Consider the following 19,992-nt stretch of genomic DNA (forward strand, 5'->3'; position numbering starts at 1 on the left):
GAAAGCCATGAGGCAAAAGAGGAAAAACCTGTGCCAGCTCCTCAGCAGCCGTGCGACTACTCAGCCTGGCCAAGCAGAGTCACGCCACTGGCAAAACACTTCATCCATCTCCTACCTCCTCAGCTGAGCCTGCCGAGTCTCCACACAGACACGCACACACGTCCCCTGTCACCCGAGACAAGCAGCAGAGGAGAAAACCATCCCAGCAGATGGTGTGCCTTTTTTAAGCAGCCGATGTATGCGTGACACATGTCTCTAGCTGTTGTTTGGCCACTCTGACAGCACCTCACAACGAATCCTTTCAGGTCTGGGAGAGACACAAAGCCACAGACAGACAGGAGAAGAGCTGACGAAGCTGAAGGCTCACACAAAGCGCGCCGGCCACCGAGGGGCCAGGCAGATTAAGTGGCCACAAAGAACCGAAGAGTACCCAGCACCCGCCCTTGAGGAACTACTGTGGAATATCAGCAGCCTTGTTCGAGCTCCGGGCCTGCATGAGCTACAACAAAGGCGGCCCAGGGTTCTCCGGGGTGGCCCCCACCTCCACGCTCTCTCGCTATAAGCAGTGGGCACCAAAGAGACTTCATTTTAAACAACTTATGCAAAGAAAGTGCATTCACAAAGGCCTATTTGCAATTTGACAAAATGACAAAGAAAATAAATAAATGAATACGGGGGGGGGGGGGGGGGGAGGTATTTCTGCTGAAAAATGAGGACCTGTCATATTGTGTGGACGCAAGAAAAAGTGGAGAGGAGGAAGAGAAGAAAAGAATAAAAACCACACTGTCCTGCTTTATGACAAATAGATATCTCTATTGATTTCCTTTTGACTGCAGTGGTTCATCCTTCTCTGTTGTGATTATACTGACCTATTTCAGATAAAAAATGGCTGGCTATTATGGATTAAAGCAAAGCGTCCAAAAGGAAAATATCCTTTCCATGGAACAAACAAATAGACAAAGATGAAACATAATTTATTGTTAAAATTGGAGAGTGTCAAATTGAGTAGAGTGCTTTTCTCTCCTCTCTGAGTGAGTCTTGTTATTCGAAGCAGAAAACTGAAAGTTTCTGTGGCATGCTGTGTGTGAAATGGCTTGAGTGCGGAACACATTTTAGGGATGTTCTGCTCGTTCCAAGCAGCGCTTCTTGCAGACAATCGCAGCTGATTTCACTTGATTTAATCCCTGCTAATATGACGGGGACGCTGCCTCTGAAGCAAACGCTCCATGCTGCCATCACCATCCATCCCTGCAGCTCACGGTCCATACGTAGTACAGCATTTTGCTTGGCTTGTCTACCTTGATCAAAGAGAAACATCCTAGTGTGGACTCTAGCGTGTGATATAATGTTTACTATATAATGGCTATTGCACTTTATAATTAAGCTATACCTCTCTACCTCTGCAACACACACACACACACACACACACAGAGATAGAAACCACCCCTTTTGTGCCAAACAATGACACTTCAAACTCAAAACAAAAAGTGATTGCAGAGTCACATCCAGGGCCTGGGCTGTGCAGAACGAGGACGTTGGACCCAACACTGGACACAGCACTGGGCACAACACTGGGCACAACAGTGGAGACAGCATTGGGCACAACACTGGACACAGCACTGGGCACAACACCGGGCACAACAGTGGAGACAGCATTGGGCACAACACTGGACACAGCCCCGGAGACGGCACTGGACACAGCACCGGACACAACACTGGACACAGCACTGGAGACAGCATTGGGCACAACACTGGACACAACACTGGACACAGCACTGGAGACAGCATTGGGCACAACACTGGACACAACACTGGACACAGCACTGGAGACAGCATTGAGCACAACACTGGACACAACACTGGACACAACAATGGACACAGCACTGGAGACAGCATTGGGCACAACACTGGACACAACACTGGACACAGCACTGGAGACAGCATTGGGCACAACACTGGACACAACACTGGACACAGCACTGGACACAGCATTGGGCACAACACTGGACACAGCACTGGGCACAACACCGGGCACAACAGTGGAGACAGCATTGGGCACAACACTGGACACAGCACCGGAGATGGCACTGGACACAGCACCGGACACAACACTGGACACAGCACTGGAGACAGCATTGGGCACAACACTGGACACAACACTGGACACAGCACTGGAGACAGCATTGAGCACAACACTGGACACAACACTGGAAACAGCACTGGAGACAGCATTGAGCACAACACTGGACACAACACTGGACACAACACTGGACACAGCACTGGAGACAGCATTGAGCACAACACTGGACACAACACTGGACACAACACTGGACACAGCACTGGAGACAGCATTGAGCACAACACTGGACACAACACTGGACACAGGACTGGAGACAGCATTGGGCACAACACCGGGGATGGCACTGAGCACCGCACCGGTCCAACGCTGGGGACGGCACCGCTCGCGAGTGCTTGGGCACGGCCCTGCAGCGTGGCATTCACCTGTGTACCCTGCCTCACGCGCCAGAGGATGCCCATAGCATTATGGCTGTGCCATAGCATAAAAGCTAGAGAATAAGGAGCGGTTTTCACGGCACGCTTTGTCAGCGCGTTACAAATGGAGAGTGACGGAGGCAGGCGGAGCAGTGTTTACGTGTCTGCTCCCTCTTGGGACAGGTTAGCGTAAGTGGGTTGTTTTCTGTAAAACAGCTGCTGCGTACGAGCGAGACGTAACGCTACAGCGATTGTTCTGCTCAGCACAGACTACTTTAATGACAGCCCCGGGGCCGCCAAGCACCTTCAGATTGTTAATATTTGAGTGGGGCATTTGAGTCTTAATCATTTGGCTTAGATTAGCGCAGACGCCTCTGTGAGCTGACCGGCTCTCGGCGGGGAGGTAAACAAATGAGCAATCAGGGGTTAGGCTATGTTTCTCTGTAAGCCCAGACCCAGTGTGTCCACGCTACGGAGAGAGAGAACGCTCCGCTGGCCCCCTGCTGCCCTTGGCCTCGTCTGTCACGCTGTCTCTCTCTCATCTAACCCTGGCTGATCTGTCCCCCCCCCCCCACTCGCTCTCTCTCGCTCTGGATCGATGGTTCTGCTTCCCCCTGGTCGTGACTAACCCGTGCGGGATTCAGGCAAGCTCCTCTTGCCAAGCCTTCCCAGCACAAACAAGCAAACGCTTTGTTTGCTCCATACGTGTCAACCATGGCTAACTATACATTAAGAGCACCGCAATGCAGGAAAAGGGATTCGCTCGAGAGCAGCCATGCACACGGGCCCCAAACAATTCGCCTGCACTGTCGCAAACGTGAGGCTTCCTAGAATGCACAGAATTTCATTATTCGTGCAATCATGAGCTGATTTGGAGATGTACGCATTTTCATTGGACTACTGAAGGCAGTGCAACCCATGCAACCATATAATGCACACTTTTTAAAAAAAGTAAATATCACAAATATTTGCTTTATTTAAAAAAAAAAAAAAAACCACGAAACAATTTTCTAAAAAGTCTGGAATAAATGGACTGCACAAATAGACTTTAGCTGCCTGAGCAGGATGCTGGCGGGCCAGAGCTCAGAGGCTGGGACGCTGATCTCTGTGGACTAGGCCAAAACAAAGGCAACCCAGTCATCACCCCGAGCATCACTGACACACACGCTGACACACACACCCACACACACCCAGAAGAGATCTTGTTCGATCACGTTCTGTGTATTATCACCGAGGCCCGTCAACTCCATAACACGTTACAATAGCATTAGCTGCTTTCCCCAATGTCACTGCTTTTGCTAACTCCTACAGTCTGAACGTTGGCCAGGAAATAACTGCCACACATACTAAAACGCTATGCAGACATGTTATTAAATTATGACTTAATTATAATTTAATTAGGAATTACTTTGAATTACTGGCCCGCTCTTTGCACTACGTAAATAATTATTCTGTTAACAGGAAACAGCAGCCAAAATGCCACAGTGTGCGGCATACAGTCGCCCTCTCCTCGGACAGCAGCAGGCTCCTAAGTGCTTGATTCCTGTCCTGGCTCTTTCTACTCTTTCTACCGGCTATTAAACAGCAGCGTTTATCTACGAGACCCAGCTGCCAACGCAGACTTCATAGCCTTATGCTCCAGTCAATAAACACCGCAGAAATAACTCCACTCGATTCAAACGCAAAGATCGATTTTAAATGATACGGGACTATAAATTGCTGCGTGTCATGTGCTCTTAGACAGTCCACCACATCGTAGTCTTGAGAAAGTAATTTCTGGCGAGGTTGGGGTCAAGCAATTGAAGGCAGTCGGGGGAGATCAGCTGAAATGCAACTTGCCAACAAATTCGGCTGTTCGCTTCATCGCAGGACATCGACGGAATGAATTCAGCTCCTTCCCTGGATTTACTCCACTCCCATGAATCAGGTGCCCTACAGGGGTGGCCAAGTAGGCAGTGTGTGTGTGTGTGTGTGGGGGGGGTCAGGGCCCTCGGGAGGAGGACTGAAGTGTTCATTATCTCCTGGAGGGGACTTCACCTTATTAGTGGGCAAGCAGGTGGCTGGCTGAACAGGAGAGAGGGATGAGGAGGAGAGAGATGGGAGAGAGGGAGAGAGGGATGAGGAGGAGAGAGATGGGAGAGAGGGAGAGAGGGATGAGGAGGAGAGAGGGATGAGGGGAGAGGGATGAGGGGAGAGAGGGATGAGGGGAGAGGGATGAGGGGAGAGAGGGATGAGGGGAGAGAGATGAGGGGAGAGAGATGAGGAGAGAGGGATGAGGGGAGAGAGGGATGAGGGGAGAGACATGAGGAGAGAGGGATGAGGGGAGAGGGATGAGGGGAGAGGGATGAGGGGAGAGGGATGAGGGGAGAGAGGGATGAGGAGAGAGGGATGAGGGGAGAGAGGGATGAGGGGAGAGGGATGAGGGGAGAGAGGGATGAGGGGAGAGAGGGATGAGGAGAGAGGGATGAGGGGAGAGAGGGATGAGGGGAGAGGGATGAGGGGAGAGAGGGATGAGGGGAGAGGGATGCCAGCACACAGCTGCCCCTGTAATTTATACTGATGAAGGGACTGGCGGCTGCTTCCAGGGGCTCCATCACTTGCGCGAGAGTGGAAAAATGAGCTGAAGGAGTGTGTGTGTGTGTGTGTGTGTGTGTGTGTGTGTGGTGTGTGTGTGTGTGTGTGCGCGGTGTGTGTGTGTATGTGTGTGCGGTTTGTGTGTGTGTGTGTGTGTGTGTGTGTGTGTGGTGTGTGTGTGCATGTGTGTGGGTGTGTGTGCGGTGTGTGTGTGTGTGTATGTGTGTGCGGTTTGTGTGTGTGTGTGTGTGTGTGTGTGTGTGTGTGTGTGTGTGGTGTGTGTGTGCATGTGTGTGGGTGTGTGTGCGGTGTGTGGGTGTGTGTGCGGTGTGTGTGTGTGTGCACGGTGTGTGTGTTTGTGTGAGAGAGAGAGTGTGTGTGGAAGGATTCCCCTATCTGCTCCGGCAACTTAACAGTCTGATCATTTACAGTCCTGAATAATACAATCGTGAGAGCAAATCGATAAAACCATACATCGCAAAAGAGCAAACCTGTAGATCTAACACAGCAAACAAAGAGGGATAAGGAAAAAAAGAGCTTGTCTGTAATCAGTATTAACGGAGTTACATGCTCACATCTACAGAGGCTTCTGTTCGCACATGGCAGCCTGAGCCCGGCCCTCATTAGCACTCTCCGCCGTATAAAAACGTCTGTTCTCCTCGTGTCTGACAAGACCTTTTCCTCCCACCACTCTGCGTCCTTTGAATCCTCTCCAGTGAACAGCGCGTCTTTGACCCAGGACCTCGGCCCCGACGCAAAACCCCCGCCCACGCCCCCCTCCGCTCCTGTGACACGCGTCATTACCATTCCTTTCACCGAGATTAAATAGTGCAGTCCGGCCCGGTCCGGTGCTTTGAACCCGCCCTGCTGAAACATGCTCTTTGATTCTGGTTCCTCGCACTTAAGCAGGGCCGATCGGGCCTCTAATTAAGACAGTGGCAGCCCGCCGGATGAAAGGATGAAGGAAAGGCTAACATGCTACCTTTACTCAAACAGAATAGGGAAAGACAGGAAAACATATGCCTTCCAGTACAAAGTGGCGAAGTGGGATATGCAAAGAGAGGGTGTGTCCACGGAATTGCGAAGGGCTGGGATGTCATCGGGAGTATTTATGTGTCAGACATCCAGCGTCTGAGGCCTTCTGTCCTGTCAGCGTCTCATTCTAATCTCTTCGCTGATTGTCCCATGCACCCATCTCTGACGTGAAGGATGTCACAGACAGGAAAATAAAACCTGTGAGATTGGTGGAGCAGCAGTCACATGGGCGCCATGTTGGCGTGTTCCCCTGCTCTCTGCTGATCTCTGTCTCTCTGCTCAGTGGCTTTAACCTCGTGCGCAAAGGTCACATGCAAACCACATCCTTGTTTTTTTCGAAGTAAGCAGCGCACACAACAGCCTGCTGTCAGAACACGCTGGAACAGTCATACGATCGGTATGAAAAAGCACATTTGACCACTGTGGAGTTTCTTGGGGGTTTTTTCCTGAGATATGAGGCTTAAAATCTGTGACTCTATACAGATGTAACACTCAGAATAACTCCTGATACACTTGGTTCAAAACAGGGTCTTTGTTTTCTTCTATGATAGCATAAAATCTCTCATAAAATCAGTATAGCTTTAGGCTAAACATTGAATAGCCCTTTTATAATCGGGTTATAACATTTTGTACTCACAAGTATGTGTCTTCTTTGTTACTGAAATACCTGAAAAAGAAAGCAAAAAAAAGAAAGCATGAATGCATTGTCAAAATAACGGAATAAAATTTCAGCATATAGAAACTGCCAAAACAAAATACATCTCTGCAAACAAACACGCTGCATGGTGCCCTTTCCCTGATAAAGGAAGCGGTTGTGGGACGCGCGGAAGAACAAATACGCAGAGAGCTGTGGACCGGACCTGCGCTGACACTGACCGGAGGCCAAAAAGCTACTGTTGACTGTGTCTGTGGTGCCCGGCAATGCCGCCGGCTTTGCCCAGGCAAGGTCACGCGGGGCAGCGTGCAGTCACACCGCCAGCCAGCCAGCCAACTGCCTCCTGTCATGCCTGACCTCCACAGAATGAAAATGAACGGCGGCGCACGCGCGGAAGGCCACCCGGATCGGGGAGGCAGTTCTCTGCCGGCGGATGACGTTCAGACAAAAGCGCGCTACTGCGTGTCATTACGGGTGAGAGATTATGTGAAGTGGGACTTTTCTTTTGTGGATTTTGGCATTCAATACGTCTCCCTGAACGTGTGTATGCTTGTGTGCATGCACGCGCACGTGCATGTGTGTGTGTTTGTGTTGCGGTTTGTTTGCTCATTTGATGATTATCTCTGCATAGAGCCGATCACACATGCACTTCTCTCTCTTTATGTATGGGTGGGTGTGTGTGTGTGTGTGTGTGTGTGTGTGTGTGTGTGTGTGTGTGAGCATGCCAGTATGGCAGTAAGCATCAGGGAGTCCCGTGTGGCCTGGGCACACTCATGTTCCACGGGGCGAGAGTGCAGTAATAGAGCGCACTCGTCATGCAGAAGTGATGCTTAATTTCTCTGCAGTTACGGCACGTGTTCGCCACTCAGGGGAGCACGAGCCGACGCGATTCAAAAATCCCACCCAAAAGAACAAAATAGAAGGTCTGGCCAGAGACAGTAACATCTCGGACATCCTTCGGGGTTGGAGGATATGCAAACATGTGAACACATGAACCGAGAAGCTACCCAGAGACCAAAGACACATCACTTCTGTCCAGCGCCCGCGAGCTGTGAGAAGCATCTCCCGGAGAGGGAGTAATCCTTCTGTAACTCCTGCCTGCAGTCCAATCACACAGCAGTCGGCATCAGCTTTCGCTCCCATTAGCCAAGCATGACGTCAAGCAGAAGTGGGGCGTGGGGCGTCCAGCGCCACTAACCTAATCCCACTCAGCCTTGCACCATCGCAGGAGGATTTCTGGTGTAATGGGGTAGAATTAGAACATCCAGGGTCCAAGGGAATTAGCCATTTCATCCAAACCCTGCCATTTTTGGCAAACCCAGAGTCCTCACAAAGAGTCTTACAGACACTTGCAAGACAAAGTACAGACGCTTAAAACAATACATATGCCAATGGAAAATATAGAACAATTTGAGATATAATAAAATCAAGACAAGCGTGCACTTGTTTTTTTGCTTTTGTGTTTTTGTTTTGTTTGTTTGTTTGTTTTATGGTTTGTTTGCTTTAGGAGAGCAGTCAGTGAGCGTGAAGATGCTAAGGCAGCGCCGTGGAAACATGCTCATGACCGCGTTACCTACCTGCGACCACAGAGACAGATCGATACAGCCTACTGCTGACACTTCACCCGTGCGTGACTAATTCGCACGGCCGAGGAGAGAGCAGCAGATTCGTGGCCGGTTGTCAAATACCCGCGTGCACTCCGATCCTCGCAAGCGGCCCGAAGGCGGGGCGGCGGAACGGCCGGAGAGGCCGGAGAGGATGGAGAGGATGGAGAGGCCAGATAGGATGGAGAGGCCGCCCCAGCTCTCTCCATCACTCCACCCCCGCCTGTCCTCCCACCGGCTGGTTGCCGTCTCCGTCCTACCGTACTACCCCTATCGGCGCTGGGCCCGTCTCCTATCCCGCCCGAGTCACAACAACCATTCTGTCAATGTCATTTAGAGATATGGAAACCGATCTTAACACACACACACACACACACACACACACACACACACACACACACACAAAAGTACTTGCTCGGAAATCATTACTGTCAAAAGGAGGACAAGGAGCTCGCTCAGGAAAAATGGCCTGTTGCTATGACGGGGAGGGGGGGGGAAAGGTTCTCAGCCCACTTCTTCCTTTGCGTGTCATTCAGAAGACTCTGATTGGAGGGCACGAAGGGAAAGGGCCGGGGAACCAATGGGTGAAGGGAGCCGGAAGCGGGAGGTGGTCGGGCCCGTCCCTGACACTGCTGAAGCCGGCCAGAGAGGGTGAACGGGTCAGCGCGGAGTCGAGCCTGCCCTTCGCAGACGGGAGGACTCTCACAAAAAGGCGGATGCTGCGATCTCTTCGACTTCTCGTTGTCCTCCTCCTGCTTCTCAGTCCTTTTTTCGGTACTGCAGTTGCGACGCTAATTTCTACTGATCAAGAAAATGAGCGATTTAATCACCAGATTTCTGCCTCCTTTCTTCTCATTATTGTTTGCTTGCTTGCTAACAAAACATGGCAACAGTACTGAACGAGGAGCACCAGGCTAAAAGTAGCTCAATTGCTAGTCTCGGGTGTCATAAGAACATTGATATTGGCATAAAAATGCGCTTTTGTTACAGTTCGTGGAGAGCCTCATAAAAGTCAGCTCAAGGGTGAGCGCTTCCCACTGCACATTTCTGCTCTTTGCATCAGCCACAGTAAAAGGTGTCGGAAACACATTCGGGTGTCCTACAGTGCGACTGGTTTAATCTCAGATCTCTTACCTTCAGCGTTATAAGTCCTCAGATGTAGTAAAATCTCATTTATCACGCACAAAAGGAAAGAACACGCGCAATTACACATGTGAACTGTGGGCGCTTCAGTAATAAGTGACTAATCTGTCCCTAGAAAGATATGTCATTAGAAAAAGACAACGCAGCCAGACACGAGCTCGCAAGACAAACATTTCAGACAATGACTGCACCTCTACGAGGACCTCCGGAGGGTTTTTCCGTATGCTGAGCGCGGCGGCGACCACACGGGGCAAACCTCCCAGCTAGAGCGCCGTGCGTCGCCGACCACACGCTTACTCTGCGGCGGAAACCCGGCACTACTGCTCCCTGTCCGACAGAACCGTTCAGGCTCGAAGGGCCGTGGCCAAAAGCCCTCAGCCATTAGCGTCTTAGCGCTTCGCGATCAGCCGTCCGGGAGCACCCGGAGGAGCGCACGCCCCGCCCGGAGAGGGGCTGGCTGCCGCCACCAGGCAGGTTGTGTATCATAACTGCGGCTTCCGTAGCGCCCGACAGCAAATGACGATCGTGCACGGTTACCGTCAGGCCGCCTGCCTGGCGGGAAACGGGCGCGCTGCCTTGGGGTTCGACGCGCCGTGACATTCAAAGTTACAGTCTCCTTCATGTAATGGAGCTGTCCCCTCACTGAGCTAATGGGAGCGATCCATTTAACCTGTGGCAGAAACACACAGGCGAGGAACTTCCTAATGCCAGATCCATCCCCCTGGGAGTGGGGTGGAGGGGGTGCACGTGGGAGGGTGGGGGATAGGCACCTCCACCCTCCGGCTGCTGCCGATCTGACCGCTTGATTCATTGACTGCTGCTCCTCACTTATCCTCATCCACTACTTAGTCTGCGGAGGCGCGGGGTGTGAGGTTGGTGCTCCCTGGGCCATGTAAGGACACAGGCAGTATAGAACCCCCCAGGGAAGCTCCACCCGAGCTTGCTGTTATAAGTAAGGGCGCTGTTTACGACGAGACACGCTTAGAGTTCCTGAACGACGGACCTCACCCTCTCCATGTCCACGACACCCAAAGAGCCCCCTGCTAGGTACATCCCATTCCAGTCAAAAGAAATAGCAGGTGATCATAAAGGCACATATGAAGATACTGTACACACTTTACATATATACATCTGTAAGTCAGACAATCAAATAAAAAATAAATAATATTATCAACTTGATATTTTGGATGGAGTAACACATAGCTGGAACAGCTGACTGGAACAGAAACACACCTGGATGCCTTTGAGTGGAAACAGAACCTGATACAGCGACGTGTAATTACAACGTGCACCATTTATTCTTTTTCAATTATGCTACATTTATTTATTTGCAAGTGTATATCTCAAAAGAATTTTTCAAACTGTATATGCAAATGATTTACTATATAATTTACTCCAGTAGCAATCTCTAGCCGTCTAATAAAGGTTGTGTTTACACGATCCCGTGTGTTTAATGTCTGGGGTGTCAAAGGTGTCCGGTGCAGTGCTGCTGTTAGGAGTGTGTGAAGCTCGGGTCAGGACGCGGTCAGGTGGGTCAGGACACGGTCAGGATAATTCGACAGTGGAGATCCTCACATTATCCAGTGGTGTGAAATAATAAAAAAAACGCCCAGTAACTGCACTCCACACCGCACTCCACAAAACCCCCCAATAAATCTCGTTTCTTGTAAAGCGCCGCTCTTTTTATGTTTTCGCTTTTTGACGAAAGAGAATGAAGGAAGCTATCAATCATATCATCAGAGAATCGGAGCAGAGGACAAATCTTTTCTCAAGTTTTGCTCTGTCAAAGTCATTCCAACATTTCACACTGGCACACTTATAGCCTTATTATACTTTCATAAACTTCCAAATGCAAAAATGCAATGATTAAAAAAGCACAATAACTCTCATCATCTGCCCACCCCCCTAATATTCTAAAACACTTCAGGAACTCCGTGGAGAGGCATGTCTGTCTCCGGGGAGGTTAAAGAGAAAAATGACTTCTTCATCTCCAGGCGCTGTTATTTCTGGTCATTTCTAATTGGTTTTAACTAAAAGCAACTCAACTCTTCTGGAGCTACAGGTTCCAACCACTCTACAGGCGCAGACTTCAACGCAACTAGCAGACTGGCATCTGACTTAGTTTTAGAGGACATGTGGATTACACAGCCTGGGTGTCACGGCGGAGTAAATAAAACAGGAGGACAGGAAGTAAAACCGAGTCCGGGTTTGGGTGCCAGGAAATAACGAGCAAGAAAACGCGACACAGGAGCGTCTGACAGGAAACGTGAGGTCAGACTGAGTGTGTGAAAGTCTGAGAGTGCGAGAGTGTGTGAGAGTGAGAGAGTGAACGAGAGTGGCTGGGCATTCCACGGGCTAAGGCAGACTCCAGGCCCAGGGCTGCGTGGCCTCTCCCTCCCATGTCCGGCTGTCTTCCCGGCCTGCCAGCGTTCAGGTGAGTCAGGCAGCGGCTGTAGGGATTGACCTGCTCTCGGGAAGGGCACACAGACAGCGGGCACGACTGGGGGGCAGGTTGGAGATGGAATTTTAATTGTACCGCAGGGAGCCCAGGCCATAAGCACTATTGTTAAGGCGAAGATACTTCACAATGCGAACCCAGTGAGCTGAGCACTTAAACAAACGAGGATTACAGAGAAGAGGCCCCCGCCCCCCTAGCACAGACCGCAGGGCCCCGCCGACGCCCAGTGTCGTCAGAGCCAATGATGTGAGACCAGGGTCGCCAGCTGAAGTGCAGGGGCATGAACGCTTCACGCACGTTACTACACAAGGTGCCTATGAATTTGCTATTGAGGTCTGTAAAGGCCATGTGCACATGGCCATAAGTTAATAATAAATAAATAAAAAGTCAGTTTGGCTTGTGTTTAGTTACACAGTATGGTTACGGAGAGGAGTACTGTAAATGAAAGGTCTGTCTCTTTCTGTCTGTGTACAGTATGTCTGTCTCTCTGCCTCTGCATCTCCCTCTCTCTCTCTTTCTCTCTCTCGCTCGCTCTCTCTCTGAGACGCTGGCGAGGTGTACAGAGGTCACTGTGTTCTTACACACACCCCTGTTTCCATGTTGCACTTCTCTGCTCCTGATCCACGACGAGCTCCACATGAAAACCCGCTACAGACTCGCCTCAAATAACGCTGTACACCTGAGCCCTGCGAGACACCACAGCTTTTCATATCACAAACGCCTAAACACAATTCTCTGTCATGTTAGGTTTAAACATTTCTGATGCATCGTCTTTTAGGGTTCAGTAATTCACCTTCGATAATGCGCTCCCATAATGCTCTGGAAGGTAGGAAGTTCAGCTTGCCTCTGTGGGGCCATGGAGCGTGAATTTATCAAGTCCTATTTATTTGTTTATTTTGCAAATCAAAGCTGGTTCCTCTGGGTAATTTCCACCGTGCTCAGCATGGCCCTGCATGCGGAAAAAGGATGTGTGGTTCTTCAGCGTGTGAAGCAGAGCGTGCACACATCTGAGGGCTGTGTTCAGCTCATACTAGAAAGGTCAGTTTAATGCAGCTTTCCTCCACTCTCCCTGGTCTTTACACCACTGCACAACCGAGCCGACTAACACAGCGCCAAAATACAGTGTCCGATATAATACAGACACACTTTGCTTACTAAACACGGAGCTGCTGCTTTGGTGTGTTACTAGACTCAGCGCAGCATGCTCAGACAGGCAAAAACCATTCAGCTAAAGCTCGGTTCTGTAGTAAAGAGTGAATAAAGTAAGAATAAAAAAAAGTGAGCGTATGAGTGTTGCTGTGGTTCCCTGCGAACACAGACAGCGCTAATACAAAGGGCCATGTTATCTAAGTTCAGTTGTTTTTTGCTTTTTCTCTTCAAACACTAATCTGGGATTTAGTAGTTTGGCAGAGCTGTGTAAATGACTTCACCCTTCCATGGTGGTTGGAAACTTCACCTACTGTTTGACATCTGTGAGAAGACAAGACCCCCCATGCCCCCACTCTCCATTTCAGTCACTTGTGGTCCGCAGTGGCAGCAATGTCTGTCAGCGAAACGGCACTGCAGAAAACCACAACAATGCGCCACGTGGTCTCCAGCACTTCCTTTCAGCACCCGGTGCAGCCGTGCAGGGTTACTGCACGTTTGTGCACACTGGACGCGCACTGACTGTCTGGCCTTTGTGACTCATAACGAAGACGACGAAAAACCCACCTCAGATTTTCCCAGTCCTCAGACTCTCTCAAATTTATCTTGAAATGTCACCGCGGTGAAGGAGAACGCACCTGCCCTGCGGACTGGCGTGAAGGCACCAGATGTCTGCACTTTTCTCTCCTCTGGCTTGTCTACGTAAAGTTTGTAACATCTAAGGCAGTCCTGGGGGGGGGGGGTGGTTCTTGGGTTACGGTGCTTTCCAGAGCGGGTCGTGTCATCTCTGGTGTGTCCTCATCCTGCATCTCGTGAGACATCTGGTTCTCTTCGGCGCCATAACTGAGCAGGCTGAGCTCTGAGGATTTAAACACCCCCCCCCCCCCTTCCCGATCCCCATCGAGGAGGGGGGTAGAGTGGACTGACGTCTGGGTAAAACGAAGGGTGGTCACGTCGACAGGGTACCACCCACAGGGGGGGAGGATGGGGGAGGATAGGGGTCCACGCCAAACCCGTCTCGGCGCTACGCTCGCTGGGCTCCACGAGATGAGCTGCGGCTCTGCCAGTTAGTTCGAAGGACCGACTCTGTTTCTCCCTCCGAGCCGGGACTTTGAAAAGCGTCTCACTGGACGACTAGCGCTCCAGCTCCAACGGGGGCCAAAGGACCCGGTGCCATCATGCCTGGCGCTTAGCGCGCCATCCATTTTTCACATTTTCCATAATTAAAAACCGAAGGCCGGTAGGCGCCCTCCACGCTCAGCGAAGATCTTTCCACGCTCTGCCACACAGATGCACATTTCAAGCTGTGAGACCCAGCCATTATTCACATGTTAGGATAACAGGATGCACAGGAACAAAACAAAAGGCCCTCTCTAGTAAACGCCAGGGTGAGCTCTTAATAGGACATACCTTCACATGGAAACCCGTCTACAGCAAACATACAGCGCAATGCAACATTGTTATTGGATGCACATGCTGTGAAACCTTTTGCCCAATCAAAACCTTACCGAATTCAAAACAAAAAAAAACATTTTGCTCTGATCCTCTCAGTGTGATATAGGGAATAAAGTAATTAGTGGAGTGAACCTGTTTATTTATTCATCTGTCCCACTGACACTGAAGTAACAGGAGCCTGTGGGGCGTTCCGTCCGAGCAGGCGGCCTGGGAGACTAGCTCCTTCCTGCGCCTCACTTTAGCTGATGAGCAAAGGAATCCAATCCATGCTCCGAAAATAAGCCCCGTTCCTAAAAATGCTCAATTCGCATTGCTTGAGTTCTTAATCCTACAGGGTTTGAAGCCTGCCAAACAGAGTGAAAGACAAAATGGGTTTGTAAGCGTGGAATGCACTCTTCTCCAGGGGGGGCGTTCTGTGCAAAGATGGGCGAGAAAACGGGAGAGCTGTTTGGGAATATTTAACAACATCTGGATCAAGCCAGCCAGCCATGGCTCTGAGTCATGTGAGGGGCTATCCTCAGATCCAGGGTTTTGTCTCCTTCGTTGGCACTGGGAGATGCTACTTCGGGTGCTTCTCTGCCCTGGGCAGCCCAGGGTCAAGCTGGGCTTGTGCGATCGCCTCGCGCCAAAAGCACGGAGCACAAAATGGCGAGAAACTCGATGGGCTAACGGGAAGGAGTACCGGGTTACAAAGGAGGCCAGCAGAGCCAGCACATCCTCGCCATCTTTCTCCCTCATTTCCTCTGCAGGCCATGACTAAAGAGAGCCTGGAAGGCTGTGCGGTGTAACATGCCGTGGGCAAGGACAGGTTAGCGAGAGGACATGAGCTAGCGCATTAGCGCCCTAGGCATGCTGCATCAGATGTGTGTCAGGGATGACTGGCAGCACAGGGGATGAGAGCCAGTTCAGAAAAGGGAAACAGCATAAACATCCTTCTCCATTCCATCCTGGATCGAGTATAGTGCTGGCATGCCTCTCGCTTAGGGATCAAGTGTAGTGCTAGCATACCGCCTGTTTATGGATCAAGTGTAGTGCTAGCATACCGCCTGTTTATGGATCAAGTGTAGTGCTAGCATGACCTTCATTTATGGATTAAGTGTAGCTCTAGCTTGACACTCACTTAGGGATCAAGTGTAGTGCATATAACCCTCACTTATGGATCAATTGTAGTGCACATGCCTCTTGTTTAGTGCTAGCACGTCACTTGCTTATTTATCAAGTGCTAGTACACCCCTTCACTTATGGATCAAGTGTACTGCTAGTATGACCCTCACTTATTGATCAAGTCTACTACTAGTATGACCCTCACTTATTGATCAAGTGTATTGCTAGTATGACCCTCACTTATTGATCAAGTGTACTGCTAGTATGACCCTCACTTATGGATCAAGTGTACTGCTAGTATGACCCTCACTTATTGATCCAATGTAGTGCTCCCACAGCAGTGTCTTGGTTCTGTGGTGCTCTATAAGAACCCTAATGCAGGTAAAGCAGGCTTTTCTAGGTCCATAGGGTCTTGCATCGTTTAATGTTTCATCCCTCTCTCTGACATCACTCTGTTATTCTGTAGGAAGACTGTGTCACTGCTGATCGCTAGTTATTTAAAGCAGACGCTGTATTCAGGCAACCTCTGCTAACCTTCAAACATCAGCAAATATTTACGCCCTTAAAACAGGCAATACATCAACAGCGAAAATATCTTATGGATGGAAATGTGAACACTGGGGTAAACGCAATCTGCACGGTCATGCGCAGGGAGTCTGCGCACAGCGGTGGAAGCCAAACGGCTTGCTTACACACACACACACACACACACGCTTCCAAAAAACCCAGTGACACGCGGCACCCGCAGGTTGGCGAGGCTCCGACCATTCCTGCCTGCCACTGCAATCCATAAGAGCAGTGCAGTAATAATTAATGACAAAAGTCTATAAGCATTCCATTAGGTGCAAGCAGCTGTCATAAACATCTTAATTAATTTACAAAGAAAGTGGCAGGGGAATTACGGCGACGCGGAAATCTGCTTCCCTCTGCCGCTCTATTGCACTGGAACAGATCGGGCTTTTAAATTTTTAAACATGCCTTTCATGTTCTCCAGAGCATGGAAAAGCCTTTGAACAGTCAGCTTGTTAGGCGCTGCACCTAGCAGCAGAGCTGGCTCCCTGCTCGGCCCACGGAACCGGGGACGGGAGGCGTCGGGGCCCGAGTTCTAAAAGGTCCTGGGCCGTGAACGTGGAACCTCCGCACCCCTCCGTCTGCCCCCCCTCCTTCTTTGGCAGCCTTTTTCCATTCCTCTATTTAAGGCTTCACCTGTCTCGCCCTGTGTGCTCCCACGCTGCATCTGCGTATCTCCGCAAGACAGCGGAGCAGCTGCTCTGTTAACCATCACACTTATTTGTCTTGATTACCTCAGGCCTGCACCTTAACGCTCTGTGTGTGTGTGTGTGTGTGTGTGTGTGTGTGTGTGTGTGTGTGTGTGTGCGCATGCACACATTTGAGAGCGAAAGTGTGAGCAGGCAGTCTATGGATTAAAAGGGGAATAACTTGGATGGAATGAATGAGAGAATAACCAAAAAATAGGATAATGCACAATGCTTCAACCCTTCAGAACAACAGCTAGCACAAACACGGTGGTGTTGGAGGGGAATCTCGCGTCGGGGGGCGCTGCATTACCTCTGTGGCTGGCTTCTACGGCAATGGCTTAAGATGCCATTTTGGGAATGAGAATACAGCAGTTTTGTGACCTTACGCTAAGGTAAGAGCGTCATTTAGTAGCTCGGCTTTTTAACCGAGTTCACTCCAGCTGAACTGGGTAGATCAGCTCAGGCTGAGACAGACGGGCGTGTCAGCAGGCCTGGAGCAGAGGCAGGACAGGCGGGGTCACACACACGTCCAGAGAGCTCCGGGCAGGAAGAACAGACGGATGTTGATTCCAGTAAACGTTTGCGCCGATCTGCCGTGCTGAGCGGTAGTGAAGCAGTCCAGACGAAGTGTTCATTTGCCAAAAGCATTCATTTGCATCTCATGACGTGCACGGGAAAAGTGCACGTGGCTGTCCTCCCCCTGTCCTCGTCCTCTTTGCTTGTCCCATCACTCGAGGAACTCGTTGTGACAGCACTTGTTGCTACAGCATTCCCAAGGCTAATGATCCAAAAGCAGCAGTCAATTCGCATTACAGTGCATTGATCTGATGTTTCCTAACCTTGCAGGCCTTTACCTTGAGGATATAATAGTCCTCTACATTCTCTACAATATCTACTATTACACAAATTGTGTAGTGTGTGTGTGTGTGTGTGTGTGTGTGTGTGTGTGTGTGTGTGTGTACGCTCACGCATGCTTAAGACATACACACACAGATTTTATATATATATATATATATATATATATAAAAACCCTGCAACATCATGCTTTTGATCATTGACGTAATAAAGCAAGAAGGCTGTACCCTCACCCCTCTGTGACTATTATGGTATCTCCCATCGTACTCTTACTGTGGGGGAAGGGAACTGTGTATTTTTGTCCTTGTGCGGGGGGGGGCTGAGTCTGTCGGAACAAATCAACACAGCTGACACGGCACAGTGACACACTGACCCACAACCGCCAGGAGGACAAACTTGAGTCTTGCCATGCAAGAGGAAAATAATTAATTAATTAATAAGTAAAGAAAAAAAAAAAAGCTATCGATTTATGTAAGAATTGCCTTCCATAAAGTGCATTAGTCATCGTGATGGCAGCGAGAGGAGAGGGGCTCTTTAATTATTCCACAGGAGGCAGACGGAATCAGCGTGCCATGAAGAGACGACATCGATTTCCCTTCAGCGAGCGGGACACGCGCGCTGTGTGGTTGCGCGCACAGCCCACGCTAGTCGGAGGCAGTACGGACGCCGCTGGCCGCATGCCGGGGCACGAGCACACGAGCTCCGGAGGCCGCGGAGAACCGGATCAGCGGCAGCAGTCAGACGCCGCCGAGGGCCGCGGCACTGTGGGGAGATTCCGCTCCGCTCCACGGCGGCCCCGAGGAGGCAGCTGTGGCCAACACATGCCCTGATCACCGCCTGAGATAAGGAGCCGGCCGGCGCTGCAAACGCTTTGTGATTGACAGTAAAGATGCATCCCCGTGTTGGAAAAGCTTCAAATGCATTTCCTGCCCACGTAAAAAAAAAAAAAAGGAAAAAATGTCAAAACAACCACATAAAAACAGCAGAACAACCGTGACAGGGTGGAAGCGCTTTCTGTGAGTATTGACTGTATTCTGAGGCAGCTGTGTGAACCACCCCCCACCCCTACACACAAACAGAAACACACACACACACACTCAAACACAACACTGCAGCTTTGCATGTATTCATGAATTGTCCGTGTCTAGCCAAACATTTGCTGCCAGCTCCAGTTAAAAATGCATCATTATGACATTGGCTGAGTTGTCCTGTTGTGAAGGCGTCTCTTACGCTACGGCTCTCTGTACTTACATAACTTACAGGCACGGAGGATGGGGGCATGTGAGGGAGCTGCGCACATCCAACCAGCTTAGGCCATGTGGATATACGAGCCCTCAGTGCACAGTGCCCACAATCCTGAGTGACCCCTCTACTTCGGTGCTTTAATAGCACCAAGCAGGGATCGTCCCGTGGACCATGCAAAAGCAGAGAGGAGGATGGCACGAGAAGCTCCCCTGGACCCCCCCAGGGGACGTCAGGCAGGCAGGAGGGGGCTACAACCGAGACAGCGTGAGGAGAGGTGCAGCAGACACGCTCGGAGGCCGAGAGCCCTTTCACTCATTAGCTTAGCGGAGACGCTTCACAAGCACGCACTTCGCCACAAGTACGTCGGTGGAAAAGGAGCCGTCTGAACCTACAGTGGAGAAATAAAGTGGCGGGCCAGGTAGATTACAAATTGTTAGCTAATCAGAGAGAGAGAGAGAGAGAGAGAGAGACTGTGAGTGGTGGGCAGTTATTTCTTGCAGCATGGGTGTGCTTTTACTCTGGTTATTAGCACCATAAATTATCTCATATAATTGAATGACCATATAGCAGCCTCCCTCCCAAAAGAATACTATTGTCCTGCTCATAATAACATGTCTGCTCCCAGACGGCTATCTTTGGACTGGAGAATGATTCTGCCATGTATCTAATTCTGGAATCAAAGTGTCAGTTACCTTTTAAGTGTGATACAAGAACAGAATGCCAACAGAAACACATAAGTTGTCCTGGAAATGTGAGTGAGAGCTGGCTCTCAAATGCACGATCCATCCCACCCGCGATAATTTGACTACTGCTTACAGTAAGCCTGGACCGGTTGCTATATCCCCAACAAGCAAATTGCTAAAACACGACAGTAAGGTTTGAGGTGACAGAAAGGTATGCGTCAAGCTAAATCTTAAAGACAAGCCAAACTGTCTGTCAAAGGATTATTTATTTATTTATTTATTT

At 50.2% G+C, this 19,992-nt stretch overlaps 1 protein-coding gene across 2 annotated transcripts in view; it reads right to left on the minus strand.

Moving 5' to 3' along the window:
- The window catches only part of roraa (RAR-related orphan receptor A, paralog a), a 193,516-nt gene that overhangs the window by 67,293 nt on the left and 106,231 nt on the right, over positions 1 to 19,992 (minus strand). For both annotated transcript variants that reach the window (XM_081711993.1, XM_035523641.2), the window contains exon 2: positions 6,740 to 6,769. In XM_081711993.1, the coding sequence (XP_081568119.1) occupies positions 6,740 to 6,769 (30 nt within the window). The remainder of the gene's footprint in view (positions 1 to 6,739; positions 6,770 to 19,992) is intronic.

The sequence above is a fragment of the Electrophorus electricus genome, chromosome 4 (assembly GCF_041902795.1).
Source record: "Electrophorus electricus isolate QZ-2024a chromosome 4, ASM4190279v1, whole genome shotgun sequence".
Taxonomy (NCBI): domain Eukaryota; kingdom Metazoa; phylum Chordata; class Actinopteri; order Gymnotiformes; family Gymnotidae; genus Electrophorus; species Electrophorus electricus.